Raw genomic sequence first — 10,280 nt, forward strand, 5'->3', positions numbered from 1 at the left:
GCAATTTGGGGTTCAGTGTTTTGTCCAAGAACACTGCAGCACATTTAGGGGCCGGGATCAAACCACCAACCCTGCAGTCAGTGGAAAACTAATAGCCTCTCATATACCACTTGTGCCACACACATTTCATAATATTTAAAAATGTCCAATTTCATACAGTTCAAGCAGTGAACAAGTGACAGGTTCATGGGCACTAAAGGCTCACTGATGTGACGCATGGTCTGATCCCACAAAAGAGCTACTCTCACAAAAATTGCTGAAAACCTGAGATGATAGAAAGATGTCAGAACATGTCATGTCTAGCAATTATGTGAGTCTCAGAGCTGGACCATGGGGCAACTGGATGCTGGTGTGCTGTTCCTGGGGATGAGGATGCACTATGGGAAAAATCAACAACCACTATGAGGTATATGGTGTTATTATTTCCTGTGTAACAGCAGAACATCTGGCAGCGACATGTCCACAGATTAGTTGCAGTAGTTCCAGGGTCACCTCCTGAAAATGTATTAAGTGTTACTGTCCTCTAGTGGAGACGTTGCTCCACTTCAGTTGTGTGATGACCTCGTGAACATCTCCTTAGTTCAGTAGGACAACTTTAGCTAACACTCGAGACTGCGGTTTCCATTTTACTACATAGTGTGCACACTGTGTTCACCATAGTAAGAGCAGGCGGGAGCGTGAGGCCTGTGTGTGTGTGTGAATGGTGAGTAGACTGATACCCATTGTCCAGCATGTCACTGCTTGTAGCTGTCATTCACTGGTCTCTGGCCCTCTGCGGTTTCCAGTTTCCACCGCAGTGAAACCAGAAGCTGGTGAATGAGATGAATGAAAAGTGTGACACCTGCAGACAGAGAGGCAGCCAGCGTGTTGTGACAGATTTGGTTACTGCGGTCACTAAGATTGTGGCTGAGCATGCTGAGGATCCTCTCCTCACCGATCTCTGGCACACACAGGAGATTCACATATTTAGCCAATATTCTGTTAGCGCAAGCTTTGTAGTCCACCATTAGGATGATCCGTTTTCTACAATCTATTTGGTATATTCGTTGCTAATCTTTGGGAGGAGTCTGTGCCAGCAGTCAACGCAGAGAGCACTCTGGATTGATGCTGCTCAGTTTTTGAAAGTCCTAGTTGTGTATTTTATCACATCATTAATAATACAAACATTCTGTCAAAGGTAATAAAGCTGCACTACATAATATTTTTCATATATAGTGATGGATCTGTTTACTTATGTAGTGTAAAAAATACATATATACACTCACTATACAGGTGCAAAAGTGCGCCAGCTTCAAGTATCTTGGCATGGCCTACTTTACATGCATGAAACTGAGCTCTCCAAGCAGGCATCCGTGGACTAGAAAAGTAATATAATAACAAGAACTTTGCATCCGTGGTGTCTGCAGTTGTCTGTGTGCACGTCCACGTGGAAGCACCATCAAGGCTTTCTACTACATGTCTGGGAAACAGGAGTAGACTTGAAAGATTCTGTTCCATACCTGCACCTACCCCAACAGAGTCCTTCGCTCTGACTGCAGGTTTACTCGTGGCTCCAAGAACTTCAAAAAGCAGAATGGGAGGCAGAGCCTTCAGTTATCAGGCTCCTCTGTTGTGGATACAAGTCGCAGTCCAGAGGCAGACACCCTCTACAACCTAAGATGAGGCTTAAATTATCCTTAAAAAAAAAACAAAAAAAAAACAAAGCTTATAATCAGTACTGGTTCAGGTCACCCTGAACAATCCCTTGGTTGTGCTGCTATAGTGCACAGGGATTTCCCACAATGCACAGAGCACCTCTCCTTATTATTATAAATATCATTGTTAGCATTATTACTTTGACAACCAGTGTTCACATACATTTCAGTACAGATTTTATGTACAATCTCTGATATACATTTTTGATAGTTCTGTTATATTAGTATTTAAAAATTGCATTCCACTAACAATATAGCCAATGATAATATCAATAACCATACAACTTCTAATAAGCATGTAGTGTAGTATTGCAAACTCTTTGCTCTACAAATGGAAAGTTTGCAAAAATGTTTGCAAGATATTAAGCACACAACAACTTTTCAAGGGAGTAAAGTTTATTGAAAGAATCAATCTATTAACTTCACAAAAAAAAATCATTCAAATAGAAAATATCACATAGAAACACCATGTTATTAAACGGTACCATTTAATGGGTCTTTGAGGAGGCAAAGGGCTCCCTGTTTTAGGTCAATCTAAGTATCAACAACACAAACACTCATCAACTATCACAGTAAAACCACAAGGCATTTGGTTTGTGTCGTAAAACATAAATGCACCAGTCTGTATAAATGAGACCGACGCAGTAACTGCTCATATCAGTGCAGTTAAAAAGGTAGATCAAAGGTAAGAAAGTGCAAATAGTCACACTGGGCTTCAGGTCAGTGCACTTGGACCACGAGGGCTTCACTGAGCGTACTGAGGAGGACACCTTCCTACGGTCACAGTATTACAAAGTATTACAAATGACTTTCACACTCGACAAACATTTTCTTTTCAGCAGATGCAGAACAATGCTGACGGGCTCAACGTTAATTATGTTTGTGTGATGATGCTGATGAAGCACTGACAAAGGTATCGGTTCATCTCTGCAGAGGCAGCAGAACTGAGCATCATTCCACCTTCCCTGTCTTTCTCTCACACAGATGCTTTCTGTTTTAATGCCGAACACAAGTACTACAAAAGTAGGAACTCTAAGCGTATCTAGAGGAAACAGAGTGCAAGAATCATCTTCACTAAAGACACATTTTAAACACAAGGTAAGTACACTTAGATCATAGGTGCTTGTAAGAATTATATCTATAAGGTTTTGGTGGTTAAGATAAAACTAATGGGTGATCTGTGTCTAATTCATGCGTGAGCCTACAAAACACTTGGCATTCAGGTTTTCTTCAGCAGTTAAATTATTACAGGAGTTTAAACAGCATGGGCAACGGATTTGAGATCAGACACCAACTGATGTACTGGCACAGCCAATGAGCTTATCACTGATATATTAGACTGTCACTGTCTTTAAATAATTAAGTTTGACCAGCATGTAATTTGTTCAAAATAACGTCACTGTGACCCACTTAAAACACCTTCCAGAAACAACTCTAGTCCAGGAGCATTTCCACAAACACCTCGCAGACGTAAATTTAAAACATTTCACAAATTACCACAAAAATACAACTGAACAAAATTTAATTAAATTAAATAAGACCAGAAGCCTGAACCATAATGATGTCATCGGTGGATGTATCTTCACATAAAGGAGGAAACTAAAGGCCTCTGAGTAAAAACACCTCACACTCCACTGGTCTTTCACATGCTGGCTGTCTTTGCCTATGAGTAACATTTTCGGACTGAAGTAAATAATTGCTATATCCAGGTCGTCCCCTCGAAGGGCTTTTTGAAGTTTAAACACAGCCCCCACTGCATATATATTGGCAAATAATAGCTAGTACTGGAATATATGAATATGAATCCCAAAAATGTGTTTGAATTAAATTAGAAACAGCTCTACCAGAACAGAATTTGTCCACTACAAAGCATTGGGTTTGCATCTTGATCACAAAATGAGTTTCTTCCATATTGTGGCTGCTCTGGTCATGCTGGAGAGCTTATATATCTATCTGTCATGGAAACACCTCAGGATCCCCAAGAAAGACCTTGAAATCATTGCTGAAATGAGGGAGGACTGAATGACATTACTTAGCCTGATGCCACTGCCAGCTGACTCTGGACAAGTGGCACAAAATTATTTTTGTTTGTTCAAATGATGTGTTCATGTTCTAAATTATGAACTGATACAGAGCTATCAGATTTTTAAAGCGTAAAAAATAAGCATAGGCTTAAAAAACTGAGCTAGGTTTTAATTTAATTCTTCAGGGAATACTTAAACTCTGTTCTGATAGATACTGATCTAGCTTCTGAGAAGCTAAAATCCTACAAGCCAAAGAGTGTTTATCAAACCTTAGTGAAATATGATTCAGGAAAAAATAAAGTAAAAACTAAAGATTTGGCATCAATTATTCCATAAATTTAATAAATGTAACATATGGAAAAAGTAACATTTTCGTAATGATACACTAATCCAGGTATTGTATTGGCACAGAGTGTGTTCTAACATCCAGCTCTGACTACAACAGCCTGGTGGGACTTTGTTTGGGTCATCCCTTCTTTATCTGTGCAGATAGTGGGAGTCATAGTGAACTTTTAATTACAAGCCAATATCAGATCAAACTAACGTGCAAATCCATCTAACACAACTCTATAGTACATGCAATAGAGCACGCTGCACAGGTCACAAACTCTGCTAGCATGCACGATGTTGGTGTTGATGTTGGATGCATGCAGGCCAGGCAGGCTGGCAGTGGTGTGACAGGTTATATTCACGACTGTGCAGGGAAGGTGGACTGGGCTCAGATGATGGTCTTGAGCTCCTCGTCAGTCAGCTGGTTGACTGCCATGATTTTTGTCAGCTGCTCAGCATACCTCGTCTGGTCCTGCATGAAGTGCGGGATGCGGACATTCTCCATCTGAGCCATGGTTTTCAGGCGGTCCACGTCTTCGAACGACACCTGAGCCCAGAGAAAAAGAGAAGAGAGATTTGGCAAATTGTTACACTGCAGAAAATAAAATTGAAACACTTGAGCTTATAAAACATTAGAGCATAGTGATTTTTACTCTAGATTGCTGATTTAACAGATTTGACAGAAATGTTCACGTGCTCTGCGCTCAAACCTCTGGTGCTGCAGGGCTGTGATGGTGTTCTTATAAGAATTTCACTTCTTACATCACATTTAACAGTTACAGCTGGAATGAGCACCTGGATTAATCAGCAGCGCATTCAGCTCTTTTGAAGCAGAAGAACATGGTATGTTTGCTGGTCTGACTGGTTATATAAGCTGCGTTCAGCATTCCCACGTTACTGATATTTTACTGTGCCTGAACCACAGTCGTGCTCTGTGCAGTGGAACTTTTATTTTATGTATCTGAATGACACAAACAGCAGTGTTTATTCTGTTGTTGCAGAATAAATGGCAGAGAGGACATCATGAGAAACATGACACCGACAACAATGAGATAGTCAAAAGAAGTAGCTTTTAAACGGAACATAATTGACGGGTACGACTGATAAAGAATTCATTTACCTCCAAACAGGAAAGGCAGCACAATATGGAAGCCTGATGTGCTACTTTGATGCACAATAAGCATCCTCACTGAAGTGTGTCGGAGCTGGGGGCATTCAAAAGGAAGCTGAACAAAGATCAGCCTCGGCATTATGAGTGCATCCAGAGAGGATGGAAGTGCTAATGGAGGACGTCACTGGTAAACAATGATGCCCTGATTTGAACTTACAGATCAGGATCAGGAATGATCAAAGCACTTTTTAACAGATCAGTATCAGCGCGAACATAAGCCTGATCCGATGTTATCATGACTCAGTTATTATGTGGTGATTAAAAGGGAAAACATTTGTTTGTAGCATTGTAGCATTTTAGAAAATGTTTTTAAAGAAGTCAGTTGTGTCGCTATCACTTGCAGCTAATCCAGAAAGTCGTTATTCAACCTGGCTACTGCTGAGTAAATCAGTAGATGGCCCAATATCGCCTGAGACAGAAACAGCTAAGATGCCTCACCTTTCCAAGAGCCATCAGCAGTGGGAAGTTGATCTTGTCTCTGTATCTCAGAATCTTCAGGATGCCATCCAGGTAGACCTGGTCTTTACTGAAGCACCCTGCAAAGCGAGAGTCAGAAAACAAAACCATTAAAATGTGATAAGCAGGAATTTTACAAGAGTAACAGAATTGTTTTGAATGTTTTTTAAAAGTATCACGTGAATAATTCAAGCTAAGACAATCACTGATAGACTGCTATGTGCAATCATGTCTAACACTGGCTGCATACATCAGCAAACCCACATTTGAGTCTTTAATACCATGTAGCTAAATAGTGACCTGGCTGTGCCGTATCGATCTGGCCCCTCTTGGCTCGGACGCAGTAGTCCCAGCGGGTGTTGGGGTCCTGGACAAAGCGTCCAAGGCTGTGGAAGAGGTGAGAAAAGGACATGTGGCTGGCCTGATAGACGGTGTAATAGAGCAGGGCAGCGCGCCACAGTGTGGGGTCCTTCCTGAACAAGACGCTGTGAATGCTGGCCAGACCCTCCTCTGTGGGGTTCAGAGGCTTCAGGTTGTGCTTCTTTCTGCCCAAACTGCTGCTCCACGGCTGGTGACAGTTGTTGATGCCACGGAAGTAATGTGTGCCTGACGGACAGAGAAGCACGAGTTAAACAGATGTGTCCGAGTCAACATTATTAGTTCCAGCATCAACTGTTCCTCATGATATAGTGCATCAATACCAGTAACGGTCCTTAACTGAACACTGGAGGGATTTTATTGTCTTGTGATGAACTGCATTATAGTCAGATGTAATCAATAGTAATGGTTCTGGAACCTCACATTTAGAAGAAAATGTAAGCTTTGTGCTTCTACACCCACCGATCTCGTGCCTCAACATGCCCTCCAGCCAGTGCTCTCGGGCACTGGAGATGTTGATGGTCAGTGTGGGCCTGCTGTTCACCACCGTCATGGAGGCTCTGGACAGAAGGTCATCTGTCACCTGGACGACGATCTATCAGCACAAGAATCACAGTAGAAGAGTCTAACAACCTGCCATTTACAGCATGACTGTGTCATCAAAATCATTCATTGGTGAAAATCAATGTGTCATCTCTGACTGTGTTATTTTTAAGAGGATGTTAATGTCTTATTTACCTCTACTACCCACACATGATATCCCACAGTGTGCATGACACATGCAAGACAAATTAACAAACACCTTACAACGTGATTGTAAAATGTCTGACCTTTTTGTGTGGTTAAATTTCTCTATATAAGACACAGGCAACCACCTCAACACAGAGAGAACTAGCCTGACCAGGAACTATCTGGTCAAGGATTAAATCAATTCAGATACTAAGATAATGACATTAAGATAACAACTTTAATTTCAAGTCCAAACAATGACCCGAGTAAGGAAAGAAGTAGTTGGATTCAAAGCTGAGCACACAGCAACACCTTCACAGGCAACACTTAAAGCACCTCATCAACCTTGAGGTATGTATACTGACGTTTTATTGCAAGTCACAGGGCTGAGTGCCTATAAAGCAAAAATTGCAGTGATTCAAAAGTTACAGGAGGTCGTTATGCATTAGGAATGCTAAGTAGCTGCCACAAACTTAAGCGTATATTTGACAAACTAAAAACAACTTCTTCAAATTAGATTAACAACTTTCATACAGTGGTCACTGTGCACATAAGATGACAAGACATTCACCTTGTGGGGTGTTGTGGGCTCTACAGATCTGCATGTTTGACATAGAAAAGCAAAACTGAGCACTATACTTTGGCAGAGGTCATATTTACTGCATGGCTGTCGTACTAAAAACAAAAATGCTTTCTATGCAGTTTGGTCTGCAAGTCATTGTACTCAAAAGCAAAATGTGCTTTTCTAGTCCTTTTAATTTAGCTTGAAACATTTCTACATCTAGTTTTCCAAAGAAATAGCATTAAATAAAGGAATAAGAACACAGACTGACAAATCCAAATGTTTGGAGTGGCTTCTCCTTTAATGCAGTTCACGCCAGAATATTTTCTTTCCACTAACTTGTGTGTGTAAACGCACGAGAACGTGGCTGAGCATACACGAGGTCTGTGTATATGTGTTCAGTGGAACATTATTAATTTGGTGATGTAACATGCACTTGTTTGGTTACATAAATACAGCTACACACAAGCAAGGAGCAGGACGACCTCAGCGAAGTGGTGGCTTTTTGCAACACTATTCCCTGGAGCGCATTCACTTTGACAACCTGCTGTCTGCTGTTCTGTAATGATGGTGTTCAAATCCACCATGGCACACACTGCAGAGGGCAGCCACGGAAAGATATCACACTCCAAATACAGCCTTGTGATGATGATTTTACTGCATTTAATATGTTCTACAGAGGGAATGTGTTGTGCTTGAAATAAACTAGAAAAAATAGAAACTGTAACACCAAAAGGATGTGCAAATAAAAAGCAATGCATCACCTTCCTTCCTCATCCAAATCCTGAGAAGCCTGTCCTCTTACCTCCCCCATGCAGCCTTCCTTCTCCATGTATTTCTTGACGTTGTGCCAGATGCGACTTTTGGTGAGGAGGTTGCCCCCAGTAATCTGCTCAAACTTCTCATAGCTGCCGTATCTCTGCAGGGCGAGCTCCATGATGTGAACTGCCTGCAAGAGATGAGAAAATCACAATGCTAAACTGCCTGTGACTAATGCCTGTCCTTCACGCTTGCTTTAGACATGCAATGCTTGCCAATGATATTACAGCAGGGCTCCAGAATGCCATCATTTCGGTCACACATGCAACCAAAAATCTGTCAAGTGCGACTGAACATTTTCATTGGTTGCACCAGTGTGAATTTAGCAGGTCTGTCTGTGTGTCTCTAGGCAGTAAAAAAGTTTTTTAAAAAAACATGTTCTTAAATGAGCCAGTGTTATTCAATATGAAGCAGCAAGATATTTTATTTGTCGTCTATTTGGGCTGGTAAATGCTTCGGGCTTAAATAACTCTGACCAAGATGCACAGGGTTCAGGCTTTTCTAGGTTAAAGCCAATTTGTCAGAGCTCTCTGGCAAACAATATAGCAAAGACACAATAGCTAAGCACAACTTAGGTCAGCAGGTTTGTTACTAGTGTCACACATGGGAAAATAGCAATACACAATTTAGCTTGACTAATAAATAAAATATTATCTTGACGACATTAAATCCTGGATTGTTGAGAACTTTCTTCAGTTCAAGCAGCCAATGGCAAAAAAACAACTCCACTAGTCAGACCTAACACTAGGTTTTCATTTATTCCTGCTGTCTTCAGTTATGTGGCTCAGGCTCGTATAATAAAGAGATTTTATTACGGGAGTCTTGCCTTGCACTACTTTAAACCTTGAAAAGATATGCTTCTATAACACTCTGGCTTGCAGTCTTTCTTTACATTAAATGAATTCATGCTACACTAAATACTGTAATTTACTCTACCGAGTATTAGTGTCCTTCATTTTATTTGGCAAACACCATAATTGCCATACTGTGAGGCAAATGTGATTCAAGTGGCTACAGTCTACTTTCAAAGAGCTCATAGCGAAGGAAAATGTGACAAACTAGGGCAGACTCCAAGGAAAAAAAACATGAGCATCCTCTGGAGGATTATCTTACTGCATTTCCTGCTGAGCTCCCCGACTTTTTCCTTGTCTTACTATCGGAACACTCGTGTTACAAAAACAGCCTGCAACAGAACACCACAGGGCTGTTTTCCTGTTCACGAGAAATACGACTGATCCTACAGACACTTCACTGCATTCATCTGTCGGAGAACTGATCAGGACGTGGATTTGAGTTCTCACCAATATCTTGGAGAGACGTTCACTAAGTCTGCAGATGAGGCTGTTTTTAGTCACTTTTAAATGAACCTTCACTATAAACTCATTCATGCCAGCCACTTTCCACTTTCACTTGAACACCAGGCTCGGCACCATCAGCGCTGATCTGTTCTGACGCTAAACAGCTTTGGCAGCAAGTCTTTGTGATGGCAGCATCCAACTTGCTTGCTTGCTGGCATGTGGCATGAGGTTGCTGATCTCAAACCAAACAGCTCAGCACCAACCTCGTGCACTGGGGAGGTTGTTGTAGTGGTGATGAATGACCTGCCACTGCCTCTGGGCTTGATTTAAGGGTACTTTTGCACTTCCATTGACTGCTTGTACTTTGCATGCAGGCAAGCAAATTTCAAGTTTCTGTAACCCATTTATACTTATATTGTAGTTTTTGTACTTACATAGAGACCTTAACCAGGTGAATTTGTATAATATAACACTGTATGGTGTTAAATCTAATAATTCAATTAGTTAAGTAAATTTGTACCTTTAATCTTATTTCTTTATTGGTAAGCACTGTGACTCAATGTTGGTTGATTTAAATGTGCTTTATAAATAACACTGACTTGACTGAGATAAGCCTGTGTTGGGTCTGAACAGGCCCAAAGGTGATGTTTACCCTGGCTTTGCATCGCTGGTGTCATAGGATTACCACGGGGCTATTACTGTTAACTCTGACTCTGCAGCAGACACCATTGAACTGTGTTTCGGACATAACTAATTATTTTTATGAACGCAAGCTTCAGAAAGTCCAAACTCTTCCAGTAACCATGTCACAGTCACCTC

At 41.1% G+C, this 10,280-nt stretch overlaps 1 protein-coding gene across 1 annotated transcript in view; it reads right to left on the minus strand.

The window, feature by feature from the left end:
• Nucleotides 1-2,072: 2,072 nt before the first annotated feature.
• matcap2 (microtubule associated tyrosine carboxypeptidase 2) overlaps nt 2,073-10,280 on the minus strand; it is an 11,278-nt gene continuing 3,070 nt past the window's right edge. Inside the window, exons 3-7 of the mRNA XM_008287861.1 lie at nt 8,150-8,313; nt 6,516-6,648; nt 5,976-6,281; nt 5,658-5,755; nt 2,073-4,595 (exon numbers count right to left, since the gene is read on the minus strand). Coding sequence (XP_008286083.1) covers nt 4,437-4,595; nt 5,658-5,755; nt 5,976-6,281; nt 6,516-6,648; nt 8,150-8,313 — 860 coding nt within the window. The 3' untranslated portion in view covers nt 2,073-4,436. The remainder of the gene's footprint in view (nt 4,596-5,657; nt 5,756-5,975; nt 6,282-6,515; nt 6,649-8,149; nt 8,314-10,280) is intronic.

The sequence above is a fragment of the Stegastes partitus genome, unplaced genomic scaffold, assembly GCF_000690725.1.
Source record: "Stegastes partitus isolate 25-593 unplaced genomic scaffold, Stegastes_partitus-1.0.2 Scaffold525, whole genome shotgun sequence".
Classification (NCBI taxonomy): Eukaryota; Metazoa; Chordata; class Actinopteri; family Pomacentridae; genus Stegastes; species Stegastes partitus.